The sequence below is a fragment of the Microcaecilia unicolor genome, chromosome 3, assembly GCF_901765095.1.
Source record: "Microcaecilia unicolor chromosome 3, aMicUni1.1, whole genome shotgun sequence".
NCBI lineage: Eukaryota > Metazoa > Chordata > Amphibia > Gymnophiona > Siphonopidae > Microcaecilia > Microcaecilia unicolor.
This window is the reverse complement of record NC_044033.1, coordinates 147854819-147873493: the sequence shown is the minus strand read 5'-3', so window position 1 is coordinate 147873493 and position 18675 is coordinate 147854819. Positions and strand designations below refer to the sequence as shown.

General features: G+C 41.3%; 1 protein-coding gene across 4 annotated transcripts in view; it reads right to left on the bottom strand.

Moving 5' to 3' along the window:
* Positions 1 to 18675, bottom strand: part of CCDC88A (coiled-coil domain containing 88A) — a 552486-nt gene that overhangs the window by 233081 nt on the left and 300730 nt on the right. For all 4 annotated transcript variants that reach the window (XM_030196448.1, XM_030196447.1, XM_030196444.1 and 1 more), the window contains 2 exons: positions 15713 to 15850; positions 3363 to 4433 (listed from right to left, as the gene is read on the bottom strand). In XM_030196448.1, the coding sequence (XP_030052308.1) occupies positions 3363 to 4433; positions 15713 to 15850 (1209 nt within the window). The remainder of the gene's footprint in view (positions 1 to 3362; positions 4434 to 15712; positions 15851 to 18675) is intronic.

Sequence of the window (18675 nt, the reverse complement as noted above, 5' to 3'; positions counted from 1 at the left end):
CATACAATGCCTGGACTTTCTTCCCCTCTTGCAGTGCATCCCGCTTAGGAAGAATGAAGGAGTCAAGCTTCTCGGGAGGAAAGACCCTCACCTTCCCCTTACGTTTCAAAGGCATAATCTCTTCCCCATGTGTTTTCTCAGTTGGCCATCTTTCTCCACCCCTCAGAAGATATGTTTTAAGAAGCGTTTAAATTTAGTAATTGAAAATTCAAAGCTAAACTCCATAGGAAGAAAATTCCATAACATAGGCGCTACCACAGAGAAACAAGAAGATCTTGTAACATGTGATTTGATTTGTGAGCAAGATGGAATGGTAACTAATTTATGTTGTAAAAACATAACAAACGGGAAGGTATACAGGGAATAAGAGATCTATTTGGAAACTGAGGAACATCAGTCTGAAGAATCTGAAATACAAGAATAATAATTTTAAAAGTTATACAAGAAACCAGTAACAACGTTCGCTAATAAGTAAGACAGAAACATTAAAAAAAAATTTAGTATCTTTTTCACTGCTGTCTTCTTTTTCTCTTTATCCTATCTTTTATTGGAGTTCTTTTCTCATCCCTTGATAATTAATATTTTTTATGTAAACTGCTTAGCTCTGTACATCAGTTTAGGTGTTACAGCAAATGCAATAAAGAACAAATTAAGAATTAATTGTAAATGGCAAATCTGATATAATGGAGTATCTTGAAACAGAGAATTACAATAATCTAATCATAAGATAACTAAAGAATAGACTAATAAATGGAAAGAAGGAATATTAAATAAAATTACTGTGCAAGTCGCATCTGTCACACGGTGAAAAAACATTTAATGACATCTGAAACAAGTTCAAAAAAAGCTAAATGATCATCCACAATCACTCCCAGAATCATAATGGTTTTTTTATTTTACTGGGATTTGAATATCATCATGTAGTGGAAAGATTGTTAAAGGCAAAGAACCAATCAAAAAGAAAAAGCAGTTGCCAGAGGGGGCGAAATGATGGCTTGAAAGGCTGATTTGGGCATGAGATTGGTGGATGATGAGTATGAAATCATATGGCAAAAGGTAAAGACCCTGGGTTTCACCACTACTATAGTAGAGAATGGATATAAAGTGCTCATGAGGTGGCATTATACTCTGGTGCAATTAGGTAAGATAGTGGGGAGTGGATTGGGGAGATGCTGGAGGGGGTATAGAGGGAGTAGCACCTATATTCATATTTGGTGGAAGTACAGGAGGGTGAAATCTAATTGGGATAGGTTATTTTCTATGCTGTCCCAGATACTGCACAAATCGAGACCCCTGAGCAGAAATCACACTTCTTGTGGTCTATGTGAAGGGATGGATAAACTCTTTCAACTGGGGCTTGGTATTGGATTCTACCTGGAAGCAGTAGCTTGTTGTGGACAAGACAGAGAGTTGGTATGATATGCATAGGATAACAGTACCTAAGTATCATCTGATGGGGCTATTTGAGCAGAGCTGGAAGAACTTCCAGCGATGGTGACTTAATAATCCATGAACAGCAGGTGAACGTATCTATTTGAGAATGATAAGAACTTCTTTTCCTGGGGCAGAATGGGGAGGAAGGGGGATGGGGGGGATTAGGGTTGTTCTGGTTCATGTAACCCTGTGTAGTGAAGGCAGGTGCATAGAAGAAACCACATGCAACTGCATGTACTAAGCTGAGTATATGTATACTGTGTTACTGTTCTTGGTTCTACAGTTGTTTGCATTTAAGTAAAAAAAATTAACCAAACTTGTACAACACAGTACAGGGAATATCCCATATGATTATCAACAATGGCAACAACTTCAGTATGAGAAACTGGCATGTGAAACATTCATTTAGTTTAATTTTATATTTTAATGCCCCCCCCCATCCCACGTGTCCCATCCATTCCCACATTCCAAGCAACAAATCTCTTATCAAAAATTTCCTCTAGTACCATCATAACAAAACAAAACAAAACCCTCCCGCCCTCCTCATCCCTCTCCAACCCTAAGGAACAAAGGTTTGACACCTGCAGAACTAGCAACCTTAGCATGGTCACACAGATCATTCAAAATCTGCAGGCTCAGGAAGATATAGGGCTTGAATACAGCTATCCCAAATCAATAAAAATCATTTTTGTCTTTTAAAGGTTAATCTAGCACTGCATAACTGCAACAACAAAAGAGATATGCATATTAATCACCTGTTTGGGTAGGGACCTTTTTTGCATCTCAGCATAATCCAACAAAGCTCTGTCCTCATGCAAGAAGTGCTCAACTAATACAAAACCTGTATTAGCCCACCTGATAAAGCCTTTGTTGTCTAGTCCAGGCCTAAACTCCACATTATACATGACCAGAAGCAAATCACTACAATGTAGTGGATGACTCCACCATCTCATCAATTGTTGCCATAGGTCTCACAGAAGCTGCAATAAAATGCTCTGTGTACTAAAAGGAAATCCTTACTCTACACATGCCAAAAAAAAAAAAAATAAGTGCCAAGGAGCAAAATGGGCCTATTCATAAGATAGAGGTGTATGGACTTCACTACCCATCAGCCAATCCCGCAAATGACAAAGTAGGCAGGCATAACTATATTTCTCCAAATCAGACAGACCAAACCTGCCCTGTTGCCAATTAGCATATATAAATTCCAGCTTCAACTCTAGCCATTTAAAACACAGAACGGAAAAAGTTATCCATTATAAACAGAGGCGTAGGTAGGCCTATTTCAGGGCTGGTCAAAAAGAATCAATTAAAGAGGCCATATCCAGTCACTAAGGTTGCCTATGTGAGGTACAAAAAGGGGCATATTATAAGCCATTTTATAAAGGCAACATGGGTGCATATATGACTTTATAAAAGTCAACTCGTAGAACCAGTCCCAACAGCATGCAAATACTCACACACAATCTTTACCTGTTCTGGAAAAGTTAAAAGTGTGTGAGTGAATTCTACATGTGTTCTTTAAAAAAAAAAAATAGTTTGAGCATCACAACTCAGCCTCCGTTCTGCTCAAAGTACGCCCTTAGGCGCATACATTTTCTGTGCACATACTGTATAGATGCATATGAAGTTGTAAAATCTTTTAAGAGCCTTTTGTGTGCGCAAAACAGGCTTTAAACACGGAAAAGGTTTTCTAAAATTACCCCTGAACATGGATAAATGATTTCCTTAAGTGATGTCATACAAACAGCAAGTACAAAATTAAATATCTTGTTTAACTTTATCTGTGGATTTTCAGTAGCACTAATTAAACAGATAGCATCCCTGAAAATCTGCATAAAGTTAAAGAAGGTATCTGTTAAACTTTATATAGTCAGTCAGCTGATAAAAATTGACTTCCAAAAGACCACATGGAACTTGAAACTTACCTCATGCAAGGTGATAAGTGTTTTTTTATCAATAGAGGCTCTTTTCACAAGCTCCTTATTTTCCATCTCCAGCTCTTTTAGCCTTATGCAGGATTCCTTAAATATATTTGTTTCCTTATAAAGGGCTTTGTTTTCTTTTTCCAGGTTAATGATTTTTATGTTGTTCTCTTCCAATGTACTGTCTTTAATTTCTGCCTGTTGACGCAACCTTTTATTCTCTTTCTCCAGCTGCTTCTTGTCTTTTTCCAGTTGATAGGTTTCCTGCTCTAATAGCTTATTTTCCTTCTCTAATTGTTCTAGCCGTTTGCTAGAGATTTTTAACTCTTCCAGATTTTTTTGTATGGCTTGGTTTTCAGACTCCAGGTCTTGAAGTTCAGTTTCTAACTGCTGGATTTTTTTGTTGCTGTTTTCTAAGGCCTTCTGCAGACGTTGATTTTCTGTGTCTAAACCTTGATAGCTGACTTCTAAGCGTTCATTTTTTTTGAACAAAGCTTTCATAAGATCAAGACCTTTTTTAAGTTGTTCCTTTTCATTTTCTAGCTCTTTATTTTCTAATTCTAATTGAGCCACCTTGATGTTAATGCACTTTAATGATTCAATTGTTCGTCTCAGTTCTAAGTTTTCCTCATCAAGTTGAGAATTCTCTTTTTCTAATGACTCCAACTGAAAAGTAACATTCTTTAGATTATCTAAAGTCTTTTTCAGTCTTCTGTTTTCTAATTCCAAGTCTGAGTTTTCATGTTCCAGGGCCTCAATCTTCTCGCAGGTAATTTTTAAACTTGTGATTTTTTTTTGTAATATCTCATTCTCCTTTTCAAGACGATGTAACTCTGTTTCAAGCTCTTCTGCTCTTTCTCCTTTTTCTTTATAATGTTCTAATTCTTTTCTGATTTGTTTCTTTTCAAATTCCAGCTTGTTCAACTTACTGCTAGTCTCTTTAATAGATTCGTGGAGAATTTTATTTTCTTTTTCAATATCCTTTACTCTTGCTTCAGCACTGATTTGTGACCTTTGCCTCAGAGAAGTTATAGTTTGAGTTAAATGCTCATTCTCCTGTTCCAAACCTTTAATCTAATTTATAGAAAGAAAATAAAGATTAGGTTAACTTAGGTAGGCAGAGGTAGTAAGTAACACAGGCTCCTTCAAATGAAATCACCATTATAAAAAGTTGTTTCTTTAATGTAACATACATAGGGAATCACAGTAAATAGTATAAATGGCACAAAACTATTTATAGTACTTAGAAACACAAACTAAACTTTTAGGGGCCAATTTTGAATAGTCCATGTTGTTTGCAAACTACACAGAAATTCTTAGCTCATATACATTAAAGATAATTTGAAAAGGAAAATGAATTGTGGTGTTTCCTTTGAAAATTTAACAGCCACAACATACATTTAATTTGCTCCTTCTCTGTACAGGCTGTCAGGGGGTGAGGAGAACAAAAGATTAATTATATTTGAAGGAAAAAAAGTGTATAAATCTTCCTGAAAATCAACAAAATACATCTGACACAACATCCACTCACAGCAAAAAATCTTCATATATCTCCAGTCCCATATCTCAGTCTTGACATAGATCCATGTTTCACTAAATTGCTTCCTCAGGGGACTAAACTAAAATCAAGATATATGGATACATATAATGAAACAATAAAACTACATATATGAATACAACAAAGCAAAAATATCTATAATCTACATATTTCCTAACATACATACTTGAAATCCATGTAGACAGCACCTAAAAACTGGGAGAGCCTCTATGCTAACTGACAAAAGACGCCAACAGATTTAAATCCACAACATGCACCTCACATTCCCTCAATAACCAAAATCCAATCAGGCTAATCCATTCTGGATATCCACTCAAAAATCAGTCCAATCAATCTCCTGATTCAGCCCCCTGGGGGACACAGTATTCCATTGAAAGATAACCCTCTTACACAAAGAGAGATGTTTTTTCTCCACATTACCTACATGAGATAGATGAACTACCGCTATCACTGCCTGCAAAAGACAGGTTACCCCTATGGAGTTGTTAAGAGAGCTTATAAGCGGCATTCTATGCACAGCAACGTTGGCTGCTTCAGTCAAAACCACTTGGTTACTGGAAAAGTAACGGAAGCAATGCTGAAGCAAAGGATAGTGAATTTTCTGGAATCCAATAGATTACAAGATCTGAGACAGCATGGTTTTTTTTTACTAAAAGTAAATCACGCCAAACAAATCTGATTAAATTCTTTGACTGGGTGACCAAAGAACTGGATCAAGAACATGCACTAGATGTAATCTACTTAGATTTCAGCAAAGCCTTTGACGTGGTTCCTCATAGGAGGCACTTGAAATTAGGACCCAAAGTGGTGAACTGTATTAGGAACTGATTGACAGACAGACAGACACCAGAGGGTGATGGTTAATGGAATTCACTCAGAGGAAGGAAAAGTGAGTAGTGGAGTACCTCAAGGATCGGTGCTGGGGCTGATTCTGTTCAACATACTTATCAGCAACATTGCCGAAGGGTTAGAAGGTAATGTTTGCCTTTTTGAAGATGATACCAAGATTTGTAACAGAGCGGACACCCTGGAGGGAGTGGAAAACATGAAAAAGGATCTGCAAAAGAAAGAAGAATGGTCTAACATTTGGCAATTAAAATTCAATGGAAAAAAAGAGCAGAGTGATGCACTTAGGGAGTAGAAATCCAAGGGAAACGTATATGTTAGGCGGTGAGAGGCTGATATACAGACAGAGAGAGGGACCTTGGGGTAATAGTATCTGAGGATCTGCCCAGTGTGACAAGGCAGTGGCTGTAGCCAGAAGGATGCTAGTCTGTATAGAGAGAGGTGTTACCAGCAGAAGAAAGGAGGTGTTGATGCCCCTGTACAAGTCATTGGTGAGGCCCAACCTGGAATACTGTGCTCAGTTTTGGAAGCCATATCTTGCTAAAGATGTAAGATTTGAAGCGGTCCAGAGGAAGGTGACAAAAATGATATGGGACATGTGCCAAAAGACGTATGAGAAGAGACTGGAAGACCTGAATATGTATACCCTAGAGGACAGGAGGGACAGGAAAGCTATGATACAGACATTTAAATACTTGAAAGGTATTAATATAGAAACAAATATTTTCCAAAGAAAGGGAAAATGATAAAACTAAAGAACTTAATTTGAGGTTGCAGAGTGGTAGACTAAGAAGTAATGTCAGAAAATTCTTTTTCATGGAGAGGTTGATGTCTGGAGGGAGGTGGTGGAGAAAAAAAATGTAGCAGAATTCAAAAAGGTGTGAGATGAACACAGAGGATCTCTAATTAGAAAATGAATGAGATCCAAATCAAAATTTAAAGGGTTACATATGTGTTTGCATGTCAAGTGGAACTTAAGATGACAACTCTGGCTGGTGCTGGGCTGGCTTGTACAGTCTGAGTCCCACATACAGCAATCCGGTTTAGGACGGCATAGAGAGACCTTCGACGGAAACTCCAGTAATTTAGAACATGAGGACAGTGCTGGGCAGACCTTTACAGTCTGTGTCCTGCAAATGACAAATGATAGGCTGGAGTGGGCTTTGAAGGCAAATCCAGTAGTTGGAACGTAAGGACAGAGCCAGGCAGACTTCTACGGTCTACATCTCAGAAACACCAAAGAAAGACCATGACCAAGTGTATATCACGTTCATTTTTTATTTAATCTTGAATCGATAATAAATGTGACTGTTGGGCAATCGATCATGAATGTGACTGCTGGGGTGTGTGTGTGTGTGTTAGTCCCCTGAAGATGCAATTAAGTGAAACATGGATCTATGTCAGGACTCAGATATGGGACTGGAGATATATGAAGGTTCTTTGCTGTGAATGGACGCTGCATCAGATGTATTTTGTTGATTTCATCACTGCAAGTTTTCTCAAGGACTTTTAGGAAGATTTATACATGAGATAAGTACAAGCTTATATTTCATGTTATGAAAATGTGATTTATCTTTTTGATGTGTGATGACTGAAATAGATGTAAGTCCATTCATATAGGTACAAGAACCACTGTTTCCACTATGACCTCTTCCTTCCTTCCGCACTTTTACTTGCCTAACCCTGTACTGAACCTACTGTGTAAACCGCCTCAAACCTCCTGCTAGGAATTGCATGGCATACAAACCCCAGATTAGATTAGTTTAGATATACTATATATATTGGATACACTGTATGTTATTTCTGAGTACATCATGTTGATTTATTTTTCACTGAAGATTTACCAAACTTGTCTGGACTATAATGCAACTGCAATTTCAGATTGTTTTCTGAGCTCTGAGTGATATCCCCTGAGAAATGGTCTACTTCCCCAACCTGTTTCCTGACACAGGAGGTATGAACCTTTCCCTCTTTGCTTGTTGATGTAGTACATTGCAACCTGATTGTCTGTCTAAATTAGAACGATTTGATTTGCTAACGAAAGCATTCAGAGCGCTCCACATTGCTCTTTGTTCCAGGAAATCTATCTGCTGAAGATTTTCCTGAACAGACCATAGGCCCTGAATGTGGAACTCGTTTAAATGAGCTCCCCATCCCAGGCTGGATGCATCCATCATTAACATCTTCTGAATGTGTGGCAAGGAAAATGTATTCCTGTGGTCAGATTGGATTGAACTGTCTACCAGTACAGTGAGTCCTTGAGAGAAGTGGTGAGAAAAATCACATTCTGAAGGTTCCTCTGGCTTGAGACCACTGGGAAGACAAGGTCCATTGAGCTCACCTTGAACTGAAGTGTGACCATTCTTTGGCTACTCGCTGATAGAGCTCATTGGCCTTCTCCTGGGGCAAAGTGTCATAAAAACCCACCACACTGCATAGGCTGTTCCACAAGTATATGCTCATGAAGCAACAATGCAGGATGCAAGCAGAGTGTTCTGGAAAAACAATTTCCCCAAAAGATTCCAAGGTCTTTGCCTCTTGGCTCTTTTCAGAGTAGATTCAACCACCACTGAATAGTAAGGAAGCTGGACCTTCTCAAATCCTGAAGCTTTCTTGACTCTATACTTAGAGGTAACCTTCTTATTCATCTGCTGTACAGAGGGGGAGGAAGGAGTCTCCCACATATGTATTTGTACTCACTTAAGGATGCTACGCACTGTCACAGCATTCTTTGGTTGGTGGGGGGGGGGGGGGGGGGGGGGTTGTAATCGAACTGGAGGATATCTAATGTTTCTGTCCTGGGGCAGACAGGGCCATCTCCCATACAAAATCAGAGCTTTCCTGGGGGAACGTTTTCACCTCTCATGTGATGGGGAGAGACCTGGAGGTAGATCAGTGGACTGCTTCTCTGAGAATATCTCTAGTTCTTCTCCAGATACCCTGGATTGCTCAGAATATGATTCAAAAGTATCCTGCAGGGGATGTCCATGCCTGTGTCAAATGACTGACATTTTGGTCAGGGCTTGGGGTGTTGAAGCACTGGGGACCGCCAGTGAATTGGGAAAGCTTCCTCCCTCAAAGGGCAAGAGATTGACACTGGTGCAGCATGCTGAAACCCCCAACACCCTTCAAGATCTTGATGTCAAATGCACGATGTTCAAGCAGTGAATGGGTCTCGAACATGGGCCTTGGCATCAATGCTCTATGCAATAGCTTCCTGCCTGGCAAAGAGGTACTCCATGCGTTCCTTGAATCTGCCTATGAACTGCTCCCTCCAGGGCCGCCATCAACCAAAACTAGGTCTCAACTGGTGTTGTCATCTCCTTCCTAGATATTTGGGATGTATCAGATGGCACATCCCCTCCGATGTCAAGGAGGAAGAGCTGTCCTCATGTCAAGGGTGCCAAGTGACATCAGTGCCTCTGCACCCTGAGGGAGACTGATGCCGGTACACCTTGGCCTCTGTCAGACATCCTACATCTTCAAGCTCTTGGTGTCAACATGGATGAGGATATATTCTCCTTCTTCTTTGGGAGGGGATAGAAGGATGCCCAATCCTGATGGCCTCTATCAATGCCCAATGTTGAGAGTGGTCAAGACATTCTCAATGCCAATGTGTCCAACATCTGATGCAGCTCCTATAGCCATGTAGACTGGTGATCCTTTCAAGCTGTTAGAAGAGGCATCATGATCAGTTCCCACACACTGCAGACACCAATTATGAGTATCTGTGATGGATATGGTTCTGTTACACTTGGTTCCAAAGAAAAAAAGAAAACCAAGTATCAGGATGATGTTAAATAGAGGTAAATTTATTCTTCATCCTACAAAAACAAGTCCCAGCTAAGTGAACTTGACACAGGATGTGTTTCGGCTTTGCAGCCTTCATCAGGAGTACACTGTTGAGTCTTCTCAAAGCAAAATATCTTCACAAGAAGAATATAATTAATACCAGAAGGCTTTATGTCGTTGCCACTTACAACTCCTTACTCTAAACTGCTGGCGGTATTAAATATATTGTTCTGTTACACTTGGAACACACTTCTTAAAGACATATCAGGAATAATAGCAAAGGCAAAATCAGGTGACTAAGGGAGCCTAGTGGGTAGTGGGAAAAAACCTAGAAAACTTAAAAAAAATGCCAAAACCCTTAAGGATACTTATTGGGAACCAGGGCCACACACAGCATTAACAGGACTTACAAAATAAAAAAATTAAAAAAAACTGCAAATTTTTGATAAAAGCTATATAGTAGCTCTTAAGATGCAAGCTAAAGAAAGCTCTAACGAACCTGTCCAGCTTGCTCCAAACAAAAATCAAGATGCACATGAGTGCAACACTTTAAAACATTGTCGTTTACAAGCTAGTGAACAAAGCCATGCGAACTCCATCAAATGATGTCACCCTTTTGTAAGAATATATTATGATGCTTGTCCTTGGGAGAATGGGGATTCCTTGAATTTTTTTTCATAGTCCCTTTAAAAGGCTCCATGCTAGCAGTCGTGTGCTTCTAAGAAGGAAATATAATGCCAACTCAAAGCAGGAATTCTTTCCAAGAATAACACAGCTCTGTGAAGTAAAATGTAAGCTATGTTAGTACATAAGTACATAAGTAGTGCCATACTGGGAAAGACCAAAGGTCCATCTAGCCCAGCATCCTGTCACCGACAGTGGCCAATCCAGGTCAAGGGCACCTGGCACGCTCCCCAAACGTAAAAACATTCCAGACAAGTTATACCTAAAAATGCGGAATTTTTCCAAGTCCATTTAATAGCGGTCTATGGACTTGTCCTTTAGGAATCTATCTAACCCCTTTTTAAACTCCGTCAAGCTAACCGCCCGTACCACGTTCTCCGGCAACGAATTCCAGAGTCTAATTACACGTTGGGTGAAGAAACATTTTCTCTGATTCGTTTTAAATTTACCACACTGTAGCTTCAACTCATGCCCTCTAGTCCTAGTATTTTTGGATAGCGTGAACAGTCGCTTCACATCCACCCGATCCATTCCACTCATTATTTTATACACTTCTATCATATCTCCCCTCAGCCGTCTCTTCTCCAAGCTGAAAAGCCCTAGCCTTCTCAGCCTCTCTTCATAGGAAAGTCGTCCCATCCCCACTATCATTTTCGTCGCCCTTCGCTGTACCTTTTCCAGTTTATTCAGTTTAGTTTGCACAATGATGTGCTGTGCATGTATTTGCATGTCTTCCATCTCATGTTTGCTTGTACTGCAGTAAACTAATGCACTTTTGCCATTTAGCATGTGTTAGTTTGCCAAAAGCATGTTATTGCCTTAACACACATTACTAACCACCCCTCCTAGCCACAAACATGGTTCTGAAAAAAGTCATCTTAATAAACTAAAGTTACTCACCTGTAGCAGATGTTCTCTGAGGACAGCAGGGCACACATTACCACATATGGGAGACATTATCTGTTGGAGCCTGGCATGGAGCACTTCCCAGCAACTTTCTGGAAGCCTTTGGAAGACTACATTGTGCATATGTGCACGCCTTTCCACTTGCCACCATAGTGCAGGACCAGACAATATAGTACAAAACCTACTGGAATGCAACTCATAGAAGAGGTGGACAGGACTGTGAGAATATGTCCTGCTGTCCTTGGAGAACACCTGCTACAGGTAACTTCACTTCTCTAGGTCAAGAAGGACACAATATTCTCACATATAGGAATTTCTAGCTACCAGGCTGTATGAAATAAAAAGGGAAGAACAAGGCCTGCAACAGGCTGAGGCCAAACTATACATTTTTTTTTAACAGCCTGGAACAGAAAAGAAAAAAATGAGCCTAAGGGGGTGGAGTTGGATTCTCGACCTCAAATTCTATTCTATTCTATTCCAAAATAGATTCACAGCAGTTCACAATCTAATATTTCTCAACAACAGTGAGAAGTTATAGTAAAATTGACATAAAAACTAAAATTAAAAATATTATTTACTGAACCCCTTCCTAAAGAATAAATAAGAAGGCAAGGTTTTCAAATTCATAGGCAATAGATTCCAATATCTTGCCCCCCCCCCCCCCCCCCAAAAACAGAAAAGAACCCTCAAAAGCACCAAAAAATAATACAATGAATACAGAGAACTGCAACAATCCAACTGTGGTAACAAAATTGCTTATGCTAAAATCCTAAAATCTTGCTGTAATGAAAATCTTATTGCTTGCAATACACAGAGGGAGCATGCAGGACAACAAACATCAGAGGAGAAAGAGACGAACTGGGAACAATGACGCTGGCGCTGCCGCAAGTAGGGACTCAGCGCTTGCAACTGACACCTGAAGCTGAGTAGGCTGGGAAGCTGACCCCCAAGAACAGGTAAGGTGTTGCTGCAATTGGCCCATTGGCGCCACCGCTGACAGGGACCCCGGATTCGGGGAGCCTGCACTCTTCTCTCTCCCCTACCGCTCGTATAGCCTTGCACTGTCTCCTAGATCAAAGAGCCTCTGCTCTCACCTGGTCCCGGCTACTGCCCAGAATCCGACAACTCCCAATGTGCCACAAATGAGTTCCTGCGAGCCCTGGCAAGAGTGTGAGATCGCACCAGCATGGACCGATCCGCAGCCATCGTGACTGGAGAACCGGTCCTGCCACAGAACAGACGTTCAGTTTTTTCTCTCTGAAAACTTTGTGGTATATCAAACTGAACCTGGTTCAGAGGCATGCAGTCAGGCGAGTCTGCACATCACCATCACTATACCCATAGCGGAGACCCTGGACACCACATCAAAAGCATCACATGTTGCCTAAGCCACATGTTTATTTTTGCACTCCTGCTTGGCTATCTGGTGGTGCACTGCAGTCTTCTCAGCTGGGTGAGTGTCTCCAAACTCTGCCACACTGATCGCTAAGGACTTCAACTGCATGCTCATGAAGAGCTGGTAAGAATGTTTTCAGGAGGCTAGCATAGCATTCTGACACACCTTCTTTTCAAAAGACTCCAAAGTCCCAGCATCCCTCCCTGGGGGCACCGAGAAGTGAAGTCTTGGAGTTCTTGACTCTTTTAAGAGCGGATTCAATGACAATGGAGTGGTGTAGAAACTGGAGCTTCTAGAATACAGGAACCTTCTGGAATCTATATATAGTTTAATTTTCTTGTGAATATGCTGCACAGAGAGAGGATCTCCCAGTGCTTCATCTGCACTGTCTGAAGGATGCTGTGAATGGGCACTGTCACTGAAGAAAGCAGTAAACATCTGAGCCCTGGGCTCATCCTCGACTTCCAGCTTATAGGACGGTCTGAGCCATTGCCTGGACAAGACTGGTAAAGGGGGTTCCTCAGGAAAAGACTTTCTTTCATGAGGGGGGCAGGGATCTAAAGGAATGCCCAAGGATTCCTCCTCCAAGAGAACCTCCAGGTCTTCCCTAGAATCCCAGGAGCAGTCCATATCAGATTCAGGATATTACTCCTCTATCTTGAGTCTGTACCTGCCTTGGTCTACTATACTTGAGGCAAAGCACTGGGTGCAGAGGAAGCGTCCTCCCCTGAGGGACTGGACACCGACACTATCTCAGCCAGCACCGACCTTCAACACCCTTCCAGGCAACGGTGTTAATGAATAACCAACAGGCAGAGCAAGGGCCTTCAGAATTGGCTGGACAAACATCAGGCCCTATGACATAGTCCTCGATACCTTGGCATCAAATTGGTCAAAGCAGTTGGCCCAGCTACTCCTGGAGAATGGCCCAAATTGTCTCCTCAAGGGCAGGCACTAGTAAAGGCAGGGTCTCAGCTGATGTGGTCACGTCCACAGAAGGCACTGGGGTCATACTGGAAGGCTGGTTCTGGTCTGGTGGAGGCTGGTATGCCAGTGCAGAATCTTTGGAGGGTGAGTGGCCCTCATGTTGCAGGCACTTCTTGGGTACCTGCAATGCCAATGTCATAGTGCTTCCAGGCAACGTACCTCAAAGGAGACTGATGCTAATGCTTCTTTGCCTCAGCAAATACTAGGCTCAGAATACAACACAAATACTATCATCAAACAAACCAGAAAACGTCATAACGTTTTACATTTTTCTACCCCAGTCCTATCTAATGTACCATATTATACGGGAACTATCACGTGCTCTCCCCCTGTCTAATCCACTCCCATAAAAAAAATTCCACTCCACAATGTAAAATGAAAAACTACAGAATTTCAGCAATATTTCCCAACAGACAAGAATAAGCCAAAAGTGAAAAAAAAGCTGTCAGTCGATCCTTCATTCTGGTCTAAAAATAAAGTACAAAACAAAGTCCAAAAGATAAAGGTCCAAGGGCCAAACCCAAGCCAAGCAACAAAATTAACAGTATGTCCCATAGCAGATATCTAAGAGCCCTCAGTGACTGGGATAGTATGGAAAAAAAAGCTTGTGCTGTCTCCACAGATTAAAAAAAAAAAAAAAAAAGATGGGTTTGACCCCCCCCCCCCCAAAAAAAAATAAGTAATTCAAAGTTGCGCAGGATAAATTAATGTGCTGGAGATCTTACGTTCATACAACCGAGTGCAAAGAGGAGCAAAGGTTTTACGCTGAGCATGCACTCAGGCAGTATAGTCTTGGAAATAAAGTACTATATGATTATCATATTCCAAGTGCTTCACACTTATGATCATAGTGACACAGAGAACCACAAGATGAGGACGAGTAATAGCAGTATTCCTTAAACCCACACATCGAGCCTACTCCAGTTTAAAAGGTACCTCCAAAGTGGTGTAAAGATTGTGGAATCCAGGTTTGCGTCACTCAACTAGGCACACTAGACACAAATTATTGCTCTTCCTTCCAGATCATTAAGTTTGCGTTCCATAGTCAAAAACGTATGACCCAATTCTCGAGAGGAACTTTGGGCCTGAGATTCCAACATTCCAACCCGATGCTGCTATGAATCCAATTCAAAATCAAGATTATCCAAATGCTCATGTGCAGCCTCCGTTCTGTAGTGAAGCTGTTGTAATTTAGCATCCAACGCCGCCTCCACCACAGCCCAAACCTCTTATACAATTTCTAAAGTCCACACGGTGCTTACTGAGGAACTCGTTGGAGGTGATGAACTACCATCTTGGCTGACGCTCCCTTCTGTATAACCTTATTCTTACGAGGCAACTTTGAAGCCATATCAGTGACTAGAGCTTTCTAATTCATACCCCGTCAAACCAACAAGAATATCAAGACCAAGATGCTAAACATCCACTTCTGGCAAAGATATAGGTCAAAACTGTGGCTTTTATCGGTTGAAGGCAGAGGAGCCAAACAGGCAGCCTCCGCTCCTGTTCCAGGCATCATGTGATTCTCCTGCTGACAGGGCCCCAGACATGACAAACAGCAAGTATGAGTAAGTGACACATTCCAGGCACATTGGGAGCACTTTTTAAAACCACTGGGAGATTTCTGGGACATGTTGGTGAAAATAGCCAAAATGAAATCAACCAGCTCAACTGTTGAAAAAAAAGATAAGGCAAAAATCAACCCATTAGAAGCACTGAGGCCTAAGTGGGCTAAAATCCACGGAAAAATAAAGAAAACTTATAAGTACCGAAATCACTACAACCACAAGGGAAAAGGGGGGTGGGGGGAAATAAGAAGCACTGGTCCCACACAGCACTTACATGAAAATAATAAAAGAAACAAAGCCCAAGCCAAACTGAAGATGATAGCTGTGCTGTGGAGAGAACGGGAGAGCACTTCCTCACTATTCCACAGAAAGAACAAGACTGTCTTGGTCCCGGTGCAGCAACAACAGGTTGGAAGGAATGTGTGCATGCACAGTGCGAGATTCCAAAGGCTTCAAGAAAGTTGCTAGGAAATGCTTCATACCGGACTCCATTGGATGACATCACCTATATGTAGAAATATCATGTCCTGCTTGTCTTTATGGAAAGTTTAATAACCTACAGTAATGGATTTGTTATTAAATGCAACCCGTATAAATATGGAATAGTTTGGCAAACCTGTCGCTCAGAGTTTTCTTGAAGTGTCTCTATGGTCTTTTCAAGCTGTGCTTTTTCTTTCATCAAGTCATTGCTCAAAGCTTGACAATTCTGAAGGCTTTGTTTCTCATGGCTTATTTCACTCTCAAGTCTTCCCAGCTGAAAAAACAACATTGATTTATAAATCTTAAATAGAAATACAGAAAAATGTAGACAGGTAAAGACCATATGACCTATCCAATCTGCCCTCTACTATCCCTATCACTCCCTTAGAGATCCTATGTGCTTGTCCAAGCTCTCTTGAATTCAGATACTGTTTTCGTCTCTACCACTTCCACTGGGAGGCCGTTCTACTAATTCATCACCCTTTCATTAAGGAGTATTTCCTCAGGTTACTTCTGAGTCTATCCTCCTTTATCTTCATCCTATCCCCCTTTACCTTCATCCTATGCCTCTTGTTCCAGAGCTTCCTTACAACTGAAAGAGACGCACCTCCTGGGCATTTATGCCACAAAAGTATTTAAATGTATCTATCATATTTCCCCTCTCTCGCCTTTCTTCCAAAGTATACATATTGAGATCTTTAAGTCTGTCCCCATATACTTTATGACAAAGACTACTGACCATTTTAGTAGCCACCATCTGGACCACTACATCCTGTTTATATCTATTTGAAGGTGCGATCTCCAGAATTGTGCACAATATTCTAAACAAGGTCTCACCAGTGTCTTATAGAGGGGCATTATCACTTACTTTTTCCTACTGGCCATTCCTCTCCCTATCCACCCAAGCATCCTTCTAGCTTTCACCGTTGACTTATTTTTTTTTTTAACCACAACAGTGACCCACTACAGGACAAACAAGTATATATGAAAAATGAAGCACATTCCAACTATGGGTAGGAAAAAGCCTCAAGGAGCTCAAGACTTGTTAGTCTAAGGAGCTACAAATGATCAAAATGATCTATATAGCGAGCCATATGATCTATTCCTCTCCATCAGCTAAAAAAAACCTTCCTGTGTTGTTCAATATTGTGCTACAAAAATAAATGAAAAACATGCACAATCACCTCCTACTAACTTCAGAAGTCAAAATATTACAGTGTTCCCAAAAATATGCTCAGTCCAAAGTTTAAGGATCAAAAACTTAGGTTAATGCAGTTTTCTGTCGTTCACTCTCTAAAGCACTCCTCAGGACCGAGATTTGGCCAGCGTTTCGCTGCCGCTTTGAGCAATGCTGCTTCAGGGTCCACAATCCGAGGCTGCAAAAGAAAAAAAAGACATGTGCATAACTGTTGCATCTTCGCAATAATCATCATATAATCCATACTTTGGTTTTACAAGAGTGACAGTGTTTCAACAAGCCTGTCTGACGACGCTGTAGTCACAAAAAATGGTGGCTTTTAAAAGTTAACATGAAATAAACAGGGGGGCCCTGGGTACCGGCAAAAATGGTCCAGTTCTGCTAAATGGTTGACATGCAATGCACGGGGAGCGATGCCACCTCATTGGCTGTTGACTTCTTGTATGTACTACATTGTTAGCACAATTGACTTTGTAATGGAGCAAAGAGGGGAGGGGGGGCGGGATAGGGCACGAGGAGGGAGGGATAGGGAGGGGGGGCTGGAATAGGGAGGGAAGGATGGGGAGAAAATGTAAATACTACACTGTAACATGATAAGCTGTTTCAGCCTGTTGGTTGGCGAATTATTAGGTGTAATTATACCTGTCTTTTGGCAAGAACGATTTATTTGTTTGTTACAACTAATAAAAATGATTTAAACATAAAAGTTAACATGACATCAGACGTTAAACCTGGACATAACCAATCACAGAAGCTTTAAACAAAATGACGCCATTCTATGTGGGAATTTAACGAGATCTTAGTAAGAAAATCCATTTCTGTTCTTTTTCTTACTAAGATCTCTGGAACCTGAGGGGTTAAATTCCCACATAGAATGGTGTCATTTTGTTTAAAGTGCCTGTGATTGGTTATGTCCAAGACCTGTCGCTTCTTCCTCTACAACATTTGCAAAATCCGCCCTTTCCTCTCTGAGCACACCACCAGAACTCTCATCCACTCTCTCATTACCTCTCGCCTTGACTACTGCAACCTACTCCTCACTGGTCTCCCACTTAGCCACCTATCCCCCCCTTCAGTCCGTTCAGAACTCTGCTGCACGTCTTATCTTCCGCCTGAACCGATACACTCATATCACCCCTCTCCTCAAGTCACTTCACTGGCTTCCGATCAGGTACCGAATTCAGTTCAAGTTTCTGCTACTAACCTACAAATGTACTCGATCTGCAGCCCCTCCTTACCTCTCAACCCTCATCTCCCCTTATGTTCCTACCCGTAACCTCCGCTTTCAAGACAAATCCCTCCTTTCAGTACCCTTCTCCACCACCGCCAACTCCAGGCTCCGCCCTTTCTGCCTCGCCTCACCCCATGCATGGAACAAACTCCCCGAGCCCATACGCCAGGCCCCCTCCCTGTCCATCTTCAAATCACTGCTTAAAGCCCACCTCTTCAATGTCGCCTTCGGCACCTAACCACTACACCTCTACCCAGGAAATCTAGACTGCCCCAACTTGACATTTCGTTCTTTAGATTGTAAGCTCCTTTGAGCAGGGACCGTCCTTCTTTGTTTAATTTGTACAGCGCTGCGTAACCCTAGTAGCGCTCTAGAAATGTTAAGTAGTAGTAGTAGTTATGTCCAGGTTTAGCATCTGACGTCATGTTAACTTTTAAAAGCCGCCATTTTTTGTGACTACAATGTCGTTGGACAGCGAAGGATTGTTGAAATGCTGTCGCTCTTGTAAGACCAAAGTATGGATTATATGATGATTATTGCGAAGATGCAACAGTTATGCACATGCTTTTTTTTCTTTTGTAGCCTTGGATTGCGGACCCTGAAGCAGCATTGCTCATTTAAAGTGGCAGTCGGAGAGTGAACGACAGAAAACTGCATTAAGCTAAGTTTT